At 39.5% G+C, this 23,021-nt stretch overlaps 1 protein-coding gene across 1 annotated transcript in view; it reads right to left on the reverse strand.

The window, feature by feature from the left end:
- cntln (centlein, centrosomal protein) overlaps positions 1 to 22,607 on the reverse strand; it is a 101,784-nt gene extending 79,177 nt beyond the window's left edge. The window contains exons 1-9 of the mRNA XM_079553830.1: positions 22,311 to 22,607; positions 22,090 to 22,180; positions 17,827 to 17,915; positions 15,272 to 15,356; positions 12,742 to 12,873; positions 11,750 to 11,929; positions 9,418 to 9,551; positions 8,632 to 8,794; positions 7,337 to 7,558 (exon numbers count right to left, since the gene is read on the reverse strand). Of these exons, the coding sequence (XP_079409956.1) occupies positions 7,337 to 7,558; positions 8,632 to 8,794; positions 9,418 to 9,551; positions 11,750 to 11,929; positions 12,742 to 12,873; positions 15,272 to 15,356; positions 17,827 to 17,915; positions 22,090 to 22,180; positions 22,311 to 22,318 (1,104 nt within the window). The 5' untranslated portion in view covers positions 22,319 to 22,607. The remainder of the gene's footprint in view (positions 1 to 7,336; positions 7,559 to 8,631; positions 8,795 to 9,417; positions 9,552 to 11,749; positions 11,930 to 12,741; positions 12,874 to 15,271; positions 15,357 to 17,826; positions 17,916 to 22,089; positions 22,181 to 22,310) is intronic.
- Between the last annotated feature and the right edge of the window lie 414 nt (positions 22,608 to 23,021).

Raw genomic sequence — 23,021 nt, forward strand, 5'->3', positions numbered from 1 at the left:
TCCAAACACCAGCTCCTGCATAAACTCGCGTTGACAAAATTGTTTTGAAACATGAATTCCAAATATCTTGTAACGTAAACCTAAGTCATAGGGTTCAGTGATATACAGTTACATGATTGTGGAAAAGCAAAAATAAACACAGTGCAATTACACCAAGAATCGAGCTGAAAATGTAAAGCTTTAACTCAATTTCATCAACTAGTTCAATAAAAAAGTATAATCTTTCATCTAATATACAACAAATCTGTAAAAAAAAAAAAAAAAATGATATAGTGAATTGGTCGTCTTAATTCCCTCCAAGCTAAGAAGGATTATCCAAAGTTCAAAGATTTTAATAGTCAATTCATGGATATGTTTTTTTTTAGACACAAGCATCAGCTTTTCATTCCCCCTCAAGCCCACAGATGCTGTTAATAGTCTTCAGACATCCCCTAACATTAAACCACAACTGCCAAATATTATTCCTCCAAAGTATCTAGTATTGAAATTGTATACAGAACAAACAGAAATTAGAGTACGTACAAGAGACACAGACCCCACTCTGAATAATGGAAAGTCACTGCCACAGGACTGGTTGTACACCTGTCCATTACAAAGCAACATGACAATAATTTAAATAATTTCTATGGTTAATCAAGTGAAAGTTGATACCTTAAAGGCACTTGCACAGATATCAACAGTGATAAACAGCCGCATACTGTTCATAAGGCTCTGGTAACTATCTGGGGAAAAACCAGGACAATTACAATCACGACTTAGACTCTTACATCAAAACACAATAGGATGCATCAACACACAAGTTCAGAAAAAGCCCTGTAGCTGCTAAGACAATGAGTGCGGCTTGTTGTTCAAAGACAACTTTTCTCGCTCCTTTGTACCATTATAGTTTCATGGGTTTCTCTCGACGGTTGCTATTAATGATGATACTGATCAAAGAAGAGCCTCACCTACGCCAGACATGACCCGGCGAAATGGTGGGTGTACTTGTGGATGCCTGTGTGCGCCTAAGCCACGCATTAATTATACATCTAAAAACATTTAGATTGGCTAACATAAATAACAAGCCCGCAGCAGATGTTAAAAACCATCTCAATAAGCCAAGGGAGAAGCGCCATGTGGGCTACTCTCACTTTATTGAAGAGAAAACACCCTGGTCACCTTGGGAAATGTTGCTCATGTGCTTCAAGGTTTATGGTCAGGGACTTCTCTATGTTAACAACATGATAACATGAGTTTTATGCTAATTTATCTACCCCCAAAAAATAGGGGCAGAAGCAACGTAAAAAATCTATAAAATAATTCAGAATAAATCACGCAAGTAGAAGTAGTCAGAAATATGTGGTAATGTGCACAGTAACAGAGAGAAAAATATAGTTTCCACACTAACTGTCTGCATAGTGCCAAAAGCATGAAAGGGTACATTTACGTAAAGGTATCAAAACAGAATTAAAAAAAATGTATATATAAAAAAGAAAAACTGTAGTAAAATAATAATAGTTAGAATAATTATTTCATCTTTTCCAGACGCTCAAAGTTGCTTTACAATTTTGTAAAATCACAGCTTTTCATATTCCCATGTAGTTTTTTTTAGATAAAAAAAAATCAAATTATGAAATAAATGTGAAACTAAAATGGTGTACATGTATAATAATGATTCCCGAAAAACTTACCACTTTCTCACACAAAGTCTAAACTAAACTGCATTACAGCCACATGATTGGCTATAACCCTGTCAGTTAAATCTGATCTGACATGAATTATTAATTCATTTAAAGAAACAGGCCATTGTTTTTTCATACTGAGATATGATTTTACCTGAGCTTAGACGACTTGATGCGTACCTATCTGGTCTTTATGTGTGCCCTCAGTCACGCAAAGCGACCAAAGATGTTGGTAGCATTTGGCCTCTCCCAATGTATTCCTATAGCTCCAAACAGGGGGGCAGTACGTATCAACTCATCTTAGCTCAGGTTAGAACATATCACAGTATGAAAAAGCGGTGGCCTGTTCCTTTAAGGCCCTACTCTGTAGAAAGCATAATACTTATGATCAACTTGTTCTTCGATGAATGGATAACCAACACTGGCACATCTAGATGTTATCATAAACATTTCCTCCCCCATTTCCTTCTGTACTGTCCAATCAAACACAGAAAAACATATGGAAAAATAAATAAATTTGGAGATGTGTAAAAAAGTAAAATTGAATTGTTTTGTTAATTCTCAGAAAGTTTGCCAAGATTCTCAAGTTCAGCTTTGATTTCGGATCCAGCTCCATGCAGCGAGAGCGTTCACATGCCTAATGTTGTATCTCAGCTGTTGATGAGAGAATAAGGCATACTTTGAATGACTGCCCACACAATTAACAACTTAGCATTCATTTAGTGTGGGGAAGGTTCCAGAAAGCCCGAGGTCTGCTATGGATAATGTTGGTCTTTAATCACTGCACAGCTCTGACAGTGGCCAAACGCTCAACTGCTATAAATACAGTGGTGCGGTTCGTGGAGAAGTTTGATAATGATTAAGGGTTCACCGCGACGAAAACTTAGCAGAACTAATGAGAGAACTCTTCGATGGTGATGTTGCCTGAACCGACTTGCTTCAGGTCATTTGAAAGTTTGAAGGTGGCAATAAATGTATAAATGATGAAGAGTCGATGCCCTTATTCAAATGTTTGCATAGTTAACTCGGCGTAAGGTGGCCAAGTACATAGCATCAGTGTTGGAGCGCAGCATGGGAAGTACAATGGGTTTTCTCCCTCTCCTCCACCGCCCCACCCGCTGCAGGAGGGGTGTTCAAAGGCGTCGCTGTGGTCCGTATTCAAATGAGCGCGGCGTCTCCCCCCTCTGCGCTCCTGTTGCGATCGGCACTTTGATCACCTCCGACGGCAACTTCCACCCAAACATTTAAAATTAAAATCAAATCTGCCTTAACAACCCGAGCATTAGAATTTAACAGGTGTTCGGGAAGGAAGTTGTTACAGAATTTGCGATTACGCGCTCGGATATAAACACGCACACACTCGTAGTTTGGAGAGACACACACACAGACGCGCCAAAACAGGCTGTCAGTGAAATTACAGAGTGGGAAGCGGAAAGCCCTCCTGACTGAGTGCTATACCATGGGATACCTGATCTGTTCACTTTGATGTCAGTGGGTAAGAAAGTTAAGGAAACAAATCAGCCAGACAGCAGCTACATGTGTTCAGTAAACAAAAGTTCACATTCATTCTATGCATAACTTACTCCCCATGTGTTGTAGTATTTTCATTCTGTAATTGAACGGCTTTGTTAGGTTTCAACCCAATGTAGTGCTTTGAGCCACACAAAAGAAAATGCTGTACATACTGGCACTAACTGTATACTTCCATGATGCACATTGCTATTTTCATATAACCTAATCCTCATTTCTGATCAAGTAATCTGCTAGGGTTGGGACGTGATCCAATACGTATCACGATACAGACGATGCGATACTGCGATACAATAAATTCCAGTGCAGAGCAGTGTTAATTTTGACAACATATTTTAATTTAGTTTTGACGAAAATGTAATTCGATTTTAGTCTAGTTTTAGTCAAAAAAATATCTTCAATTTTAGTTTTAGTCGACTAAAATTGCAAGTAAATTTAGTCGACGAAATTTAAGACGAATTTAGTCGACTTTGCATTGATGATATTCATTATAATCATATTTAATCTTGTTCCTCTGCTTCATGGAGCTGCTCCACATGAACAAAGCTCAGAGCTGATCCTTTGGCAGAGGATTTACATGATCTGAGGCTCTTTCAGACGGTCAATAGAAGTTTGGATGATTCTAGTCTCTCCCTTTCATTTTTATTTAGTCTTATTTTAGTCGACTAAAATATCTGGACATTTTAGTCATAGTTTTAGTCTCATGAAAAACGTTTAATTTAGTTAGTCCAATTTTAGTCGTCAAAAATATCACTTTGACTAAAATTAAGACTAAATATTTTAGTCGACGAAATTAACACTGGTGCAGACAGTGTTCAATTTATGATTTTTCATTACAACAAACTGCAATATTTTACCCCGCATGAATTTAACAAGAATTTAACAAGCGCAAGTGGAGTTTCCAAATGAATAAATTAAAAATAAATCAGTCAGATATTGATTCAAACATTTTCAAAAGTGCAAATGGCAAAAGCATTTTAAAAGTCTTTCGTTTAAACCAATCAGCACCAAGTCTGGTCTTAACAAAACTATATTTGTGTGTGTTTTGCATGGCCATACCGCTTTTGCTATGCCCAATCCCGTCAGACCTTGGAAGCTAAGCAGGGAAAGGCCTGGTCGGTACTTGGATGGGAGACCGTTTTGAGAAACACCAGGAAGCCTAGTGTGTGAGTGAGTGGTTGGTGGTGGTCGGAGGGGCCGATGGTGCAGACAGGTTGCCTCGCTTCCGTCAGTCTACCCCAGGGCAGCTGTGGCTACAATAGTTGCTTACCACCACCAACACCACCAAGTATGGAGTGAATGAATGATGCCATGTGAAGCGCCTTTGAGTATCCAGAAAACCGCTATATGAAACTGATGCATTATTATTATAATTATTATTATTTGAGTGAAAAACATTTGTATATTATTTTATAATTGGGTTGAGTATCAAAAGTATGGCGATACATGATTTCCAATACAATACATGTATCACAACAAAGAAGTATAGCGATATGTACTGTGAAACGATATTTTGTCCCTACAATGTATGTATTTGGGCGAAACTTATGGTTGCAAGTAAAAAGTACTACGTAATCTTGTGAGCGCGTGTTGCATCTCAGATTGTGGCCAGTGAGGCAACAGGACACATACACTATTCCTTGTGCATTCTCACCTCACTCACACAGACCACACACACTGAGGGCCAACAGCATCTCGGCTAAATGTAGTATTAATTACTGGAGAAACACTGCAGTACTGTATTTAATTACCGGCTAAGTGATCCATTTATGTTTCACCGCCGGCTAAATGAACAGGGTTAAGTGAGACGGAGCGATTGTAGCTCACTTAACATTTGAGCTGATATCTTTAAACTTCCACAGTCTGGGGGCAGCGCTGTCAGAACACATCAAGGAGCTAAATTAAACAATTGGCATGTGCAGCAGGAGGAGTATCAAATTGAAGCTGCAAAACGCGCTCTATATTTAACTGTGATCAAAATGAGGTTCGCACAATATTTTCAAAATAAGCTACTTATAAATACTATGAAAATAAATGATATACAAGCAATTCACCCTTTGTCTTGCGGTAGTTTTGAGCCCACATACACGTGAGAATCCAAACTGTGCAGCTTGCCTTGATTTGTTTGAATCTGCACCACGGGCAGTATTGTCATGAGAAGGTGGGGTTTGACCTTTATTGATACTTTTAACCAGCTCGCAGTTTGATGGTTTGAGACTTGGCTGTGATTGGCTTAAAGTGCATATGACACATTAGACACAATTGTATTGAAGATTTTGCCAAAAAAAATATAAAATAAAAATAAAAGAAAGAAATTACCCAGCTTTCTTTGGTTTGGCATTTTTTGTGATGTTTGTATTTTCATTTATACAGCAGGAGATTCAGATAAAGACCACAAACTGTTTTACACCTAATTAGAATAACATAGCTCATGAGATATTTAAAATAAGGCTTCATTGTGTATGGAAAAAATAATTTGATCATTGATGCCAGAAGCATTACTCAAGATTATCCAGAGTAAATGTCACATTTCTTTGCGATCAGATGTTTAAAAAGAGCCTTGTTGTTGGCTCTGTAGCCGGTTAAAAACAGCAAAATCCCATTATAGTGAATAGGCCTAAAGTTCTGCTGGACATGGAAGTGGAGCGATGACATCATCACTTATTAACGTATGGGAAATTAGTGAGTCAAAGTGCTATGGAACTTTACCTCTATGTATGTCACTTCCTGTCATTAGCTTATTAAAAATTCAAATTAAAATACATTTTACCACCAACATTTCTTCAATTTCATAAAATGATAAAAAGGACTTACAACAGATGTTGTCCATCTAAAGAAGTCATGTTTTCAAAAGCATTCAAATCTGTCATTTGAATTTGCACTTTAAATGAATCAGCAGCAAATGCTCCACACCTCTTCTTTAATCAGGATTTAGTCTGGGATTATTTGCACTGGAATATCAATCCGGCACTTGCCATGTTAATGTAGTTTGGAAATGTCCACAGCAGATACTAATTTCTAAGATCTGACATAACTTTTTTCTATCTAACAATTATTAATCATTATTAGCCATACATAATTTCACTATACAGTATATAACAAAAACAAAACTTACCCTGGACAAAACCTAAACACCACCAGTGCCAAATCTAAATAATGTATGATGTATGTTTAGAATTTGCTACATGACACTTTAGGATTACTGTACTGCAGTATTAGAGGTACGTGACATAAACAGATGTAAAAAGTGGAACATAACATGCTCTGAAGCAGTAGACGGTACACCATGGTCGCACGTTGAAGGAATGAGGTTGTGCAGCTCGAGGGAACCTGTTACTATTCTCGACCCCGTCTTTGACACTGTGTGGCCCGAGCAGCACCTCATTTGAAGCCATTAAAGGCCACTTACACTGCGGCTGCTGCGTTAAATTAATCTATGCACATTCTGCCTTGGGGTTCAAAGGTAGAGATCCAACTCTTTGCTCGCTGGCAGACGAAGGACGGTTCCTTTAACGCCATATTTAGGACATCAAGACATTTCAGAGCACCAATTAAATCACTTCTCATCTTGTACCATCAATCAGAGCCTTTGAGTACCACCAGGTACTCAGGAGGGAGGTGGAGAGTGTAGCATGTAACTGGGCTGTGTTTACCCAGGGTATGAGGAGATCAGAAAAAACATGACATGAAAGACATTTCTGTTAAAAGAGGTGCATAGATCAAGGGTGATAGGCCAATATTAAATCAGTGATGCCTAGTTATAGCCCACCACTACATTCCCTTGTCCGCTTGTCAGTTACAAGTCTGCCTACGGAGCTCAGATCCACCTACATATCACATGTTCTGTACCTCAGGACAATTAAACACTAGCCTCTACTTGATGATTGACAGCAGGGTCATGATATCATGGGGGAAAGTGCCAACAGAGGTTATGGACAGCATCTAGCCATATAAAATGTATAGATAACTGTTATAATTATTTCTATACCCACATAAATGCATGTCAAAGTTTGACAAATAACAGGCGTTAAAAGAAAATTACTTAGCCCTAAGTAAGTGTGCAAGTGTGCAAATGTTTAATAAATAATGAAAAGGGATGCCCTCCGTAGGCGAGAGGCTAAAGGATGCCAAGGCAGAGAGCTCACCTTAAAGTTGGTTTGTCTGTTGAGAGAAGAGCTGGGCGGCCGAGTCTGAGATGGGTGCTGTAGTGAAGTATGCGCTTGTTCCAGTTGTTCCAGCTGGGCCTGCAGTTTCAGGAGCTGCTGGTCCTTCTGAGCCGACTGGTCACTGAGCTCCTGGTGATTCTGCCGGAGCTGGGCCTCGCTCGAAATCAAGGCCTGGTAACACTGGCTCAACTCTGTATAAAGCTGTTAAAGTAATATTTTAATTAAACAGTAAAAAAAATATATATATATATATAATATATATATATATATATACAATAAATACAAATATATGATGTTTATCAATAAATCGGCCAAATATTAAGATGCCTTCAAATAAAGACATAGACAACTTGTAAAATGGTTTCCAACTTGTAAAATGGGGATATTAATATTTGGAGAGTTTATGTACTTCAGTAAGAAGAAGAAGAAGATCTTCATTTATATAGCGCCTTTCACAGACATGGTCACAAAGCGCTTTACATGAGACAATTGTACATTCACTCCACACTCGGTGGTGGTAAACTACGTTTGTAGCTTCAGTTTCCCCTGGGGGAGACTGTCAGAGGCGCTTTCGCGACTACACACGTCTGCGCCAACGGACCCTCTGACCACCACCATACATTCACTCACACACATCATTCATCCTGGCCTATTGTGCAGTAACAGGAATGACAAAAACTTAGGGACACACATAAAACTGTAAAGGTTTCATAGAAATAAGATTAAAACAATGAGATCTCCAAGTGGATAATGTGATTCAGTGATTCTCATATTACACCTTATTAAAGAAGAAAAATCACAGTATTGTTGAAATTGCTTCAAAATTATTAAATATTACACTCAAAAAACAACTATTACATAACATTGTTAAGATTGTTAATAATGTTATGTAATAGTTGTCTTTCAAGACTTTGTTGTGATTGCCATTTTGTGGCTGTTTATTTCCTCGGGACGCAAAAAGGCACCGATTTGGTGGAATGACCCAAAAACGAAAACGTCTATTACCCAAAGTTTACAGAAATGCATAATGTGCATAAGAGAAGAGCTATGGACATGGATTGAAAATGTGGTGATAATCGCATTAATACATTATGATATTTTATACTAATATATATTATATAAATATATAATATATTCATATATTAAAAATGCAATCTATTTAATAATGAACAATCATTTAAATAACAATGATGATTTCCCTTATGACAAAATAATCATGCTTGTTTTTCCCCCATAACTGAACAGCCCTCTTCCATGTAAACACATGTGTTTACCGCCTGATAAGAAGTGGCGTCCGCATTGTGGGCCTCCTCCTGGTTCCTCATGACTCTCTGCGTGTCCAGGTTGAGACCCTCCAGTTGTCGGATCAGATGGCTTTGATCCGCTGCATGCTCTGTGCTTTGTTTGTAGAGAGTCTGCACTTTGGCACATTCTTCACTGTGGAATAAAAAAGCAAAGTTACATACTTATGGCACATTTCTGATCATAAATGCACAGGCGGACACTTCTACATTTGTGAGCATGTCCTTGGTCACTGCGTGCCTACAGCGCCTGTGGGTGCCCTGAACTTTCCGCTAACAACCCTCCCAACGTTCACCTTACACATATTTCAGTCTCCAAAATTCCTCTCCCAGTTACTTCTCAGGAGGACATCTTTAATCGTCAAGCTAAAGCCTTAACAGCAGTCTCCAGTTGAGGAGTGACTAACATGTCAAAGTTCCTGTGGCATTAAAACAGAAAAGTAGTTAAAAAAGGTTGAGATTACCACTAAGACCCCGACGGTTCTCACAGTTTTTATCATATCGACTAAAGCTTAACCAAAGCCTGCCCCGTTTCCCTTTCCTCCCTCCTTTAAAGCGCATCCACTATGCAGGGCTTATCAAGTGGCTTTAGGTGAGCCGGGGTGGAAGAAATCTGTGTCACCCTCAAGCCTTGCAGCATAGTGAGTAATATAGCATCTCTTGCATTCATTTTGCAGCTCAGATCATTTCAAAACACACTCGGTGTTGCAAACGGAGACCGTCAGACACCGATCACTGTCAGTGCAGAAGTTGGCTGACCGGAGTTGGTTGAGTTGGCCCTCTTTTGTCATCAGTTCCCGTTCTTTGGCAGAGAGCTGGGCTGCCAGACTGCTGCTGTGGCTCTGCGCTGCGGAGAGCTCCTGCCAGGCTTTGTGCAGCTCCACCTCCAGCTCCTGGCGAACAAGAACAAGACTCAAACTCAAAACAATACATGAAGGATTTCACAAGAAGTAACGCAGCAAAACTGTTCTTACACAATGTCAACTATTTCTGAAATGCCAGATGAAATTAAATCGGCTGATCAGCATAGGTCCGGTAATGTGGCCTTCATGCAAGTCAAGTTAAACTCTTTCCATAAAGACGACATTTGACGACCCCCCTGTACCCCTAATGGCGTGTTTTGCCACCTCCGCTGTTAGACCATTTTCCACAAGTAACAGAGGCTGCGATAGGTGGGGGCCACCACAACCAGGATATATGGATATATTTTCACAGATTTTTTACGCAATTATGCTCTGGGTAGCCCTAGTAATAAATGTATGGGTTGTTCCGAGTAGGCGTCCAAGGGGGAAAGAGTTAAATTTGGATATTAAAAAAGAAAACTGTACATAACGGGACACTTATGAGCAAAAACCTGTAGAGCTGGAAAAAGAATTGCACACAATTTGAGCAAAACCTGTCACTGAATTAATTTTGGGACATATTTCTTTATATTTAATGAAAATATGGAGTCAAAGAAATCCAGAAATGGCATTATTTTCAGCGAAGTTTAGATTTAATGCCTTTTGGATTTTTTATGAAAATCAAGGCCTTAATTTTGGCACAATTATTTTTTTAAATTTTAAATACTTTCCAATGCCCGGCTGAAAACCTGTGAACATTATGTGCAGAATAGGGCCGCAACTAACGAATATCTGGAAATCCATTAATTTACTGATTATTTTCACGATTAATTGATTAATCGATTAGTCGCTTGGCTGTGAATGGTGTATGCATTTTTTTTTTTTTATACATTTTGCCACATAACGCCAAAGTGGTATTGCTTGAGGACATGTTGATGGAGTAAAGTTTGTTGGAGGCTCTTGGCACTAATTCTGCTTCTGAATCTAATCGAATCGTAAATCTATTTTATTATTTAAAAAAATCTGAGATTTGTTTTTATTAAGATTTGATGCACATTAATCTGAGATTTTAAAAACATTTCAAAACACACAATTTTTATGTCATTTTTGCTCTTTTTGAGTCTGTGTTTACTAGAAAACGATTCATTGAATAGTTGTCAATTTCAATAATCGATTCCTTGGCGATGAATCAATTAGTTGTTTCAGCCCTAGTACAGTACCAAAATCCTTCTGACCCGGAAAGTAAAAGTATTTGACACGCTTCTTTAAACAGGTTGAAATGTACGTAATAAAGATTTCAAGTGCTGTTATTGTTCTGGGTAGTTCAATAAAGTAGCAAACGAGGTTGTTGTGTTTGCATTCAAATATCTCAAATCTATAGCCAAAATTGCAGAACAGTCGAAGTGTCTTAGACTAACGGATATGCAGAGACTACTGCTGCTCAGTGTCCAACGTCTGTCCATGTGTAATTACTGAAAAGCAATGACTTATTCAAGACTTCCCCTCACCTCAGTCGGACTAAAGGAGGAATACGTTTTCTGCAGATTGGTTTCCAAGGGTACAAATGTAGCATTCTGCACCCACTTCTTTACCTTGGGACGTGAGTGCAGGCAGGCAGAACATAAAGAGCACCCCAACAGCAGAATAAATATGAACTTGTCAACAAAGTACATGGATGTATACAGAATATGTCCTTCAATGCAGTGACTGTTTTAATATGTGTCAATTGTTTAGTGTGGAAAAGAAAGAAATTATGAAAATGAGTTACCCCCCTATAAATTAACTTGATTGGCTGTATGTAATTAGACATGCTTCAAGAGATTTATAATATACTGTAGTGTGAAAGAGGGCGAAGAGCAGTGAGAGATATTAAGCAAATTGTTGGAGCTTGGGCATGGCGCTGCAGACCGCACAGTGTACAGTATGCAGAACATGCAAACTCCTGTTAAGGCCATTGGTTCAGACTTTTCCCAAAACCACATAATAAAATATTTGACCTTCCAAGAATAGGATCAATATTAGATTCAGGACTAAACCAGGTTGGAGAAAATAGCCCTCAAAACTGCATCAAAACTTAAACCAAAACCACTTCACTTATGACTGATACCAGATAAGGAAACCCAAGTACCACAGTTTGAGAACCATTGCCCTAGGCCACTGTACGGCACTATACTAATTGATTATTTGAGATTAGTTGTGTTGTTGGTATAAATGGAGACTGGCGTCCTGGCTCGGCCCCAGGTCCATACCTTGACTCTGGCCTGGGCAGCGTCCCTCTGCTCGCTCTGGGCACTGGCCTGCCTCCCTGTCTCCTCCAGGTCAGCTTGCAGGGCAGCACAGCGGGTCGCTAATCCCTCTTTCTTCTCTTCGAGAGCCTGTACCACCCGCTGATCCTCCTCCCTCTGCCTCCTACTCTCCGTCTTCATTTCCTGGATAAGATACGTGCGAAAGGTGGGGGTCACATGGGCCAAATAAACAATGGACACAAAAAAATATTTTTTTGGTGAAAAAAAATATCAAAAGTCAAAAAAGAAAAGGAACCTGCCGGGCAGTGGGTGAGATGAATATGTAAAGAGTGGATAGACATTGCAGTGGGAGGCCCCTGCATGGGCTCCTGATTGGCCAAGGTCACCTGTGCCGAACGACTGTATGACGGGGCCTGCACGGCCAGATGTTGGCCGGTGCACGGAGACACATGCTGCAAGAGCCCGGCTCACGCAGGTACAGGGGCCAGCCTGTCCGCTTTAATGACAGCCTCCTAATGAGAATGCTGCTTTCTGCAAGACCCATTAGACTCAACCTCAGGCTCCTTTGATGCTGTCCCCCACCATTTCCCGCCATGAGACCATACTAAGACCGTGTAAGGACCGCTCCTTTATCAATTAATCATAACCAAGTCCCATCCTAGTATAATTAGGCAGAAGCCACACCATCACACACTTCTACTACTGAAAGAGTCATTAAGTATTTATCTACAAGTTAACAACCTGCTTTGCTCCTTCTCACTCTGTTTCACATGCACACACTCACTCCTCCAGCTGTTAAGTATTCTCTGTTGTCAGCGCCGAGACACAGGTATAACTGAGACAGGGTGAAAAGATGAAGACAGTGATGCTGTGTGGAGAGTCTATGCGCTCCTTAAATCATTGAAGCGCCTGTGGCTATAGCCATGGGGGACTTGTCGTGTTTGGTGTGACAGAGACCGCGGCTCAGACTGTCACTGAGAATTTGTTTCACCCACTGTGAGCTCCTGACTGCGGGCAACGAGCTGCTCCTGCAGAGCTGCTACTTCTCTCTTCATTACAGCGCTCTCCTCCACCGCCAGGGCCTTCTGTACCAGACTGCTCAGATCCTGCTGCTGCGCCGCTACCTTCTGTGGCACCAACACAAACACACAGAAACAACACATTACTAGATAAAAACGTCCTCTTCCAGTGGTTTTCCATTTCTGCAAAGGAAGGAACAAGGGAGCGACTCCTTGGACTGGATTACAATTACACATTTCTTTTCTTTCAATTTCAGCAGTGTTTCTATGATGATATCGAATGCTAAAAACAATCACGTTTGCTTTGTTTGTTTTATACCATGGCACTGACAGAATAATGATTGATTTATGAAAAATTTAGTAAGCTTGGGAAATGTAGAAGAATAATTCATTTAAATGAAGTTTAATCGCCAAGGTTTTAATACAAAATGCAGACCCTAATCTTTGACACAGTAGGTATGTAAAAAAAACATAAATTATTTGATCAAGGTGAGATAGTTTTGGATCAATGCAGAACTAGATCTAACCTTTCATGAGTCTGAATTAGAGCCAATGCTGCTGTGCAATTGCCATTAATTCTTCAGTTCAGAAATTTTAAATGTTGAAACACAGAAACACCACTTTTTATTGATCAGTCCAAAAGCAATACCTTGTATTGGTGCTACCACATCTCTAATAATAGAATAATAGAATAATAGAACAGATCAAACAAACGCTCAGCTCTCATTAGAAATTGATCAGCCCTCTATAAAACTCCCTAAATGGTATTCTCAAGGCCTATTTAACTCTGGGCCAGCAGTATGTGCATATGGATATATGCCGTACGTTCTTTGGCAGCTAAAGTGGCCTTAGTAGGCAGAGACTGGCCTCTTTACTCGGCCTCACCTGGGGATGAGCATTGGCTCATAATCCACAGCCTTCTTTGGGTACACCCTTTTCTCAAATAACACTGCGCTCTGGGATGCAATTAATTGCCATGTAGGGGGAAATCACTCAGATATACCCAGATAGTGGATTTAGCGTTCCACCGTCCTCTGAGCTCGCTGTACTGAGAACAGAGGGGCTTTAATAGAGATTTATACTGGCGAGCGGAAAATAAATTCAAACGTTGATAATGAGGTGGGCGAGAACAATTTGAAGCTCAATTGATAGACGAAAGGAATGAGGGTGTTCCGAGAAGTTAAGAGGTCTAGGACAGAAAGATTAGCATGTGAAATTCCCAGTGCAATTCAAAATGAAAGCTAATTATGTTACAAAAATGGAGTAACAAGGGAAAGTGAAGAGACTGGGGAGAAAGACATAGTTGAAAGACAGAGTTGGAGATTACATATTAATTTGAGAATATATGTTCGGACAAAGATCATAGATAGATGAATCAATAGAATTATGTTTGTTTAAGTATTATTTACCTTAAGTTGTTCATTCTTTATCTACAAATCAGTTTTACATTCAAATGTTTTATTTGCTATTCCATCTATAGAATAGCAATTATAATCATCAAACTCAACTAATTCAAAAATAACAATTGAAAAAACAATTAATAACACAACTCTGTAATATATTAATGCATGCACACACAAGCTCCTCCACAATGTCCCCTGCCCCGCCCCATCTCAAAGCGTGCACTTCTATGACAGTTCATGACTGCCTAGAGCAGTTCAATGGTAGAAAACTGAAATCTTTCTTTACCAAAGTGAATATATTTGAAAAATCGCATGTTTTATAAAATGTTAAAATAATACATTTTGTACTGAAGACTTTTAAAGTTTATGTTTCAATAATAGTAATTTCAATTATTACTTGCATCAGCGCAGAGCCCTTTAAAAACCTCTGGAGTCAGGTTTGTTTCAGACAATGTTCGACAATGAAAAATAAACTACAATACAAAAATAATCGAAAGCTAGTAAAAAACAACAAAAAAACACAACAATAATGAGGAGTTAGGTAATTTTTTAACGATGCTCAACCTATTACGACCTATTACGCATGCTTCATAAAGTGCTTTAGTGGTGTTTAGTTAGCTAAAGAGGGGAAAATCCTGATTTTACTGCTGCCAGTCTCATTACATACAGTCTGGATGAGGGGTGCTAATGAAAGACATTTCACTGAAGGGAGGAGGAGGGGGAGTAAACTGCCTCAGCAGTGTAATCATTGTTCACAGTGTCAGGCCATATTGAATGTGATAAGAAATATAGTACTTTATTCTATAGAAACACTGAAAATGAAAGTTCCCAGTTCTATTGCAGTAACATAGCATAGCACAAGCACAGACTCATGCATCGGTTTCTTGCATGAGTCTGTGCTGAAAGTTTATGTGATGTTACTTGAATGATTGATAAGGGGTAGGTTTATTATAAGTTCTTTGAACTTCTTCCTGCACAATAGTCTTGTTTTGTTTTCTTTCTTCTGTAAAAATGGTTGAAATAGGTTTCTGCCCAAATGAATAAATAAATGAAATGAAATTAATAGTAGATTGTTATGAGGAGATTCCCAATTTAAACTGTACCTGTTCAAGCTCTTGGATTTTAAAGTCCTTGGACTGGAGGATCTCCAGCACCTTCCTGTCCTTCATCTCAGCTTTATGCTTCTCACTAGACAGAATACAGAAGGTTAGGGTTAGGTCAACTAAAAAAAATCATACAAACATAGTTAATGCTCTTGTATATTTTTCATCTTTAGAATGCAATAGAATAAAAACTGTCATTTTAAAGTGCATAGTTAGTGTGAAAACAGATTTGAAACATGAAAAGGTCACTTGAGGAAAACTGCAGTGAATGAGTGCATTTCCCACGGCAGCGCTAAACCCAAGCCAGCTCTTCTTTTATCATGATGAACTTTTAGTTAGACAAAAACATAGTATTGGTATGGGACCTGTTTGTTTCTACTGTTTTTTGTCTCTCAGGGCCACCATCCGTGCACTCATCATTGTCTCTTCTGTGCCTCTCTTGATCGGCCTCCTCCCTGGCGCACACTGAAATAAGTATGCGGGCGTCCCGGGAGGCGCACGAACGCAGCCTGGCCTAGCTACATCTTCTTGTACATTGGGGCTGTATTCACCATGTCCTGAGCAACCAACCAATCACTGTACAAGAGCGGCCCGGGAAGGGGAGGGGTCGCCGAGTGGAGGCTCCCAGCGGGCCCCAGCGCTTGACTGGAGTCGACACAATTACCATGTCAATATCCTCGTGTGCATCAGGTGATACCATGCACCTACACTCTCTGGGCGCATGTTCCCTCAGCTCACTCACTTTGATGGGCTTCCTGAGGGGCCAAGAATGTAGGGGAGACGCAGTGGGAGACAGAAGTACTGACAAAGTCCTATGTGTTCCAATACGACTAGTGTTCAAGCACCTACTACTGCAGCGAGACTAAAAGCAGTGTGTTAAACTTGGAACAATGGACAAAATTAGTATCAATATTCTATTTGACTTTATTTTAACCATAGCATGAACGACCACCGAGAGTCAACACATTTTCACACATACATACATACATACAATAGTGGACAATGTCAATAGTGGGGACTGAACTGTATTACTAATGTAACGTAATGTAATATTTCATCCATGCTTTAAACCTGGTCTCAATCAGTGATTCTCAAAATCAGTATAACCTAAAACATTACTTGGCCTAGACAGGGCTATCGATATGCCAAAACAAAAAAACCTATTGCAATGCTTTCCACTCCAGCATAAAGACACACAATAACCTTCTATTTTACTCCAGACCTGATAAAAAGCCCAATGTCAATAATTGAGATGGACCAAAGTTGAGATTGTGATTTTGATTAAATACACAGAAGAAACTCTCCAAATTGGCAGATTATCACACTGATTATATTATCCATAACCCAGGCTTAATTTTACTTACTGAGTACCACTTGTGGCCAAACCGCCTTTGCTATGCCCGATCCCGTCAGACCTAAGCAGGGAAGGGCCTGGTCGGTACTCGAATGAGAGACCGTTTGGGAACACCAGGAAGCATGTGTGCCTGTGTGCGCCTGTTTGTGTGTGTACGTGTGTGCGTGTGTGTGGTCGGTTCACTTCCGTCGGTCTACCCCAGGGCAGCTGCGGCTACAATAGTAGCTTACCACCACGAAGTATGGAGTGAATGAATAATGCAATGTAAAGCATCTTTGAGTATCCTTGCAAACATAATGTCCAAATAAGCTTCAGCAGCAGGTGTGAAGCGCTTACACCCACTCGCTTAGTGTGCCTAAAGTATGTAGACCAGGGGTCCCTAACTGGCGGATCTGGGTCCAGATCCGGACCTCCAGAGGCTTTAGTCCGGACCCCAAAGTCTTTTCATCCTCTCAATATACCTAAATATCTAAGGCTGAATTAACAATTTTCTGTACAATTGTAATAACATTTAAATAAGATAAAATGCAATGGCAAAATTATTGATTCATTAAGCAGTTCTGGTATGTAATTAGGCAACCTTTTAAGAGCAATGGATGCATATGTCCGGACCCTGGACATATGTTAAAAGTTACAATAGTAAAGTTTGCGGACCTCGAGCTGATTTAGTTGGTAACCCCAATATAGAACATTTACCATAATACTGTATAGCAATACGACTGGGAAATAGGTTTATTCTGAATATGTAAACATTTCAATTGAAGTAAAGATAAAAAAGAAACGCTGAAAACAATTAAAGTAACCTGCCAGATTTTAAAGTTGTATAAACTGGGCTTAAGACCCACCCTCTGCTCTGCTCAGAAAGTTCCCATGCCACTGTTTTGAGTGCAGCTTAGCCACCCGGCAAAAAAGGTCATATTCAATCTCACAATTTATCCGATAAAGACATGTCTTTGGCAGCAGTGTTTCAGCTGTCCAGAACGGGAGCAGCGGTGGAGAGTGCTTTCATTAAAGGGGTTTCCATGGCTGAACCTCTAGACCGGGGATAAGGAGGCTTAAATCAGCATCTGCACCAGATTCACTCGCAACCCCAGCAGAATGGCCGCAGTGCCTTAACACCCCTCTACCACTTTCACACATATTTCTCCCCTCAGATAAAGGAATTTTCTCAGGTAGCAATTTGAGATATGAACATACTCACCGCTCAACCACCAAACTGACAGCCTGGGTCAAGTCTGGATTTGCCACTTGTAGACGTTTCCATAGGGACCACACAAACTCCTTGTCTGCCTGTGAAAATCAAGTTTAACATGAAGGTTGACATACAGTTATTAATATAATCAAGCATTTTGCGTTTCGTGTCCTCACGCGTCACAACCAGCGCTCACATACCACCGGGGGACGGAGTCGTCCCTGTGGTCGCCACAGACTGTCATGGACAACGCAGTGTCTTATAATTTACTTATAGTTCATTAGGGCTGTCACAATAATTACTATATCGACTTAAAGGGGCCGGATGCAAGTTGGCCATTTTATACTCACTACTGCCATCTCAGGCCATATATGTAACTGCACCTTCTATATTAAGCTCGTGCATGACGGCAATTCGGACCTGAAGTGACACCTTTTTGAGTGAGAGTGCAGGATTTTAGAGGCAGTTGTGGTGAACAGGTCTGAGCTCATTCTACACATTAGGACATGGCTGGAACATGTAGGGGAGGAAAATACTTAATTTTTTACATTTTTGAACTCCCTATAGTCCCTTTAACGTTCAATAAATAAAAGATAAACAATACATTTTCGGGCTCGATATTTTTTATCGTCTGTACATTAATTAGCATTCCTCCCAATTTTGTCTAACTGAAGCAAATTGCGTTACATTTCATGTTTATTGCAGCTTGTGTGGTATTTTAGGATTCTACACAGTTTACTGTCATTTTTATGCCTGAGAGTTGACAGTATCTAGTATTGTTATAGTCAATAACATTGTTTATCGCTATACATTCCTGCCTCAATATATCAAACTACAAATTCCTTATCGTGACAAATAGTTCATTTATAAATTTGTCTTAAGCAGCAACGGAGGAAAATGGCTAAATATCTTGCAAGAACCACACAAATTTGAAACAGGGAGCTCAGTGACATTAGCATAAGACAGAACTGCGAGCCATCAATAATTTAACAATCTTATACAAATAATTTTTGATGTGTTCTGCCCTCTCTAATTATGAGGCACTCTTAACAGGGATCTTCATCACGAAGATGTGACCTTCGACTCAAGGGGAGCAAGCATTGACACTTGTCATTATGCAGTATTTATGACCGGGGAGCCAGATCCAAATCAAAACACAGCAGTGGAGCTTGCATTTTCTTTATTAATCAATTGCTCTCTCCAGATATGTTTTTCCACTGCCGCTCCAAAGTAACTAGCCCCAAAGAAAGTCAAAACTGATGACAGAGAGAGTCATCCTCAAGTGGAGCAGCCGGCATGCCCCTGACGCATTTCCAATTCAAATTGTCTCGCTGCTTTTTCAAACATTTTTAAGCTACATTACATTTAATGAGGGACATCTAAAAAGTACATTTTCTGACATTAAAAGACAGAATTATACCAAATCGACTTAATATAAAATTATCTGATAAATTATGTTCACATCATCAGAAGATAAAAGTCATCCCTCCCACTGGAATCTACTGGTCTCCAATTAGCACATGAATCTTAAGCCCCTTTTCAAAAGTGTCTTATCAATTATTTACTCAAATGGCAGAAGCAGACCTTGATAAGGCCATGAGCTCCACATACAAAGTGGAAGGACCACAGATCTCTATGTCAGTACGCATTTGTGCGTGTACATAGTCAGCGCGGGGGTATGGGGGGTCTCACCAAATCAGCCGAAGAAATTAAGTAGCAACTTGAAAAAGGTGCTGTGCCTCTGACTGGCCTTTGGCTGCCATTAGACGGCCCACATATAGACAGGCGTTCGGTCAAGAGCCTCATCAGGCTCCTCTCATCTGCCATACGCTCTTTAAAACATGCGATGGATGTGTGTTTGATGATTGCTGAATTATTCATTTGAAAAAAATCTAGACACTAAAACACCATGGGCTAAACATACCAAAAAGGGAGCCACTGGAATCCAGCCACATATTAATAACATTAGCACTGGTCTAGTAGGATCATTTGCAGCTCGACAGATGAGCCTTTTTCTACTTAATGGTCGTCCAGAAGAACGTCTTGCTGAGACTTAAGACATCAATGGTATTCAAATGCTCCGATTTAAATGGTACAGGGCACAACTAAAGGTTCTTATTAGCTAGACAGACTCACTGATGTCCTTCCCGAGAGGAGACCACCAAGGACGGGTTCGAGTTCAGCGTGAGCCAAGAGGACAGGCAATTAGGAACAAACTCAAAACATTGCAGCTTCACATTCTCAAACTCTGGAGCAGAATCCCAGGAAGAGTAGAAAGTGATCGTGGGAATCAAGAATGCATAAGTGGCATTTCGGGCAAGAGTTTAAGCAGAGATAACAGATTTGTTTTAATTTTTTTTTTAGCTTTATCAAAAACAATTTTGAAAAACAAAATGTTCTGTGTGTGGACACATACGTATGAACTGATATTTATCTTGGGAAGGCCAATCCTCCAGCACGGAGCCTAGCTCAAGTCTCCTGATAGTACTTTAAGGAAGGAACAACTTTCCCAACGGAACAATGAAGTTAATCATCATCAGTTACCTAATAAAATGAATATATGTTGAGTTTACAGTGGCGCGGCGGTTTGCGTTCGTGCTTCACAACAAGAAGGTCCCGGGTTTGATTCCCACCTGGACGGGACCTTTCTGTGTGGAGTTTTCATGTTCGCCCTGTGGGTTTCCTCCGGCTATTCCGGTTTCCTCTACCACTAAAAACATGTACAATAAGCCTGGATAAATGAGAGTGTGTTTGTGAGTGCAATGCAATGGCATAATGTATTACTTCATTTATTACTGCTTGAATATAGATCTCGACTTGAATACAACACCTTCTCTCTTTTTTAGTCACCATAACTTTCAAAAGACAAAAATTAAATGAAGCCAAAATGAATGTTTTTTTGACTCATTAGAGTGTGCTTTTAACAACTCATCCATTGCAGCTGTTGGTGCATGATGGGCAAGTGAGCGTATGCAAAAAGAAGGCCGAGCTCACCTCACTCATGCTTTTAGGCACCACCTGGTGGTGAGTAGGCAAGAACAGCTCATTCAGTCAGAGAGAGGGTCTCTGCTCATTCTGAACAGAGCCCAGTAACACTCAGTTACATTAGCCAAATGCAATTGAGTAACTTTATGAAGTAACTGTACTACTTAGGAGTAGTTTAACCATCTGGTACTTTTAACTTCTACTAATGAAGCATCTGTACTCTCACTATTCTTTTTGTATCTTTTTCTGGCATTTCCTTTGAAAAAAAAAGAAAAAGGTTTTTCACATTATTTCATGTTTTGTTTTACTATTGGTCGTAAATCAGACTTTTCCACTTAAACAGTTACTCGGTACTCACACTGCGTTACTGCGTAACTGTACTACACTTTCCACAGGTACGTTTATACTCTTAGTTGAGTAATTATTTTGATCACTACTTTTTACTTTTTCTTGAGATAAAATATTTCAAATTAAAGTTACTCTTACTTGAGTAAATACTTAAGCTACTCTATCCAGAGTAGTACAAAAACAATAATATTCCTTAGATACTTACGAATGCTGTTACAAGAACAAATATGTTAATACTACAAACTTTATGTTTTTGTCATTGCCAGGCTATTTAAAAAACTGTTGATGAGGTTTTTTTTTTTACTCGAATCACATGTATGTCAATGGGCTTTTTTTTTTTTTTTACTTTGCTGAAGATAAACAAATTAAGAAATAAATCACAATAGGCCTAAATTGTCTTTAAAAAGCAACAGACTACGGTAATAGCCAAGAAGCATACAATTGCTATATTGAAGATCGAGACGGAGTGTCTCTCGCTCCTCCTTAGCGTCCCAAAGACCAACCGAAAGCTCAGAGGGAACAGGCTTCTTCTGTGCTTGTTTTTAAATCTGCTCTTAAATTGCACTTGTTCACTTTGGCTTTTGACACAGCCTGAGATGTTGACATTTTATCAGATTTTCATTTGTATTTGATGCACCATTTGTACTGTATTGTTTTAATCTTATGTTTTACCTTTGTAGCACTTTGGTCAACTTAATTGTTTTAAAGTGCTTTATAAATAAAGTTGCCATTGCCAGTGCCAATGTCACCACAGGCAGAGAGCATATTGTGTGTCTTCCTGCAATGAATAATAGACTCATTATTTTTAGACACATCAAGTATATAATCAATACGACTGTGGAGAGCCATTACTACATTTTACCTTATGATTAACGATACAAACACAGGTTATCTCATGCATACATTACTATTGCGTTTTAATGAGTGTAAAATACAAACCTGGCACTGCATTAGCTCATCTGATAATGTTTTCACGTGCTCTTCCAAAACAAGGATGCGCGAGTCAGTATCACCAATCATTATGGTGGCACTGGGAATTAAAACAGAATAGAAAGAAGACACAAGTTATTTCAGATTAATGTCTGATGCTGCGAAGTAGGAGAGGCTTCAGCTTTCATGTCACAAAAATAAGAGACAGTGTTTCAAACACGGAGGCTTACCTGTCCATGATTTCACCTGATCAGATACTTCTGCGAGGTAGAACTTTATAACAATAGCCTATTCTTTGGCAGATATATGTAGCTAACTTTTAGCTACTGATCGTAAACTTGCACAAGCAGCAACACATGCCCCACGTCAACATTAACCAAGTCCTTTCGTAAGAGCACGTCAGGGCGGGCATCCAGGCAAGTCATTCGTGGCCATATAAAAGCGATCTTCTGCCTCTTTAGCTGCAGATCACACGGGTTTCTCGGCGCACAACACAGTTGTCAACAACAACCGAGCAGCTTCTTCCTCTCTTTTTTCAAACGAGCCGCTGTTTCCTGTCTCTGCGCTCATCTGAGCATGCGCGTCTTTCACGACACTTTCAGGCGTTTTACGATGGAAGAAACGATTTTTAGATCAAAAGTTTTTACACTCACGGAAAAGCTGCAAGACATTTTTTTATTATTATTATTACAAAAATGAAAGAGGGAGCCACTATTAAAATGTAAGTTGTGGTCCAAAGTAAATTCATTCCTAACTTTCCTAACATATTTAGCATTACAATTCTTTAACAGGGACCCATAGGCATGTGAAAGTTCATGAAACGGATACAAATGCTTTATAATTACATGCACAGTGTTTTTACCCACAAATGTCTGCATCCATAATGTAGAGGGAGAATTTTGCAAAACAAAACAGACCAAGGCAAATTTTCATGAATATCA

The sequence above is a fragment of the Gobius niger genome, assembly GCF_951799975.1.
Source record: "Gobius niger genome assembly, chromosome: 3".
NCBI lineage: Eukaryota > Metazoa > Chordata > Actinopteri > Gobiiformes > Gobiidae > Gobius > Gobius niger.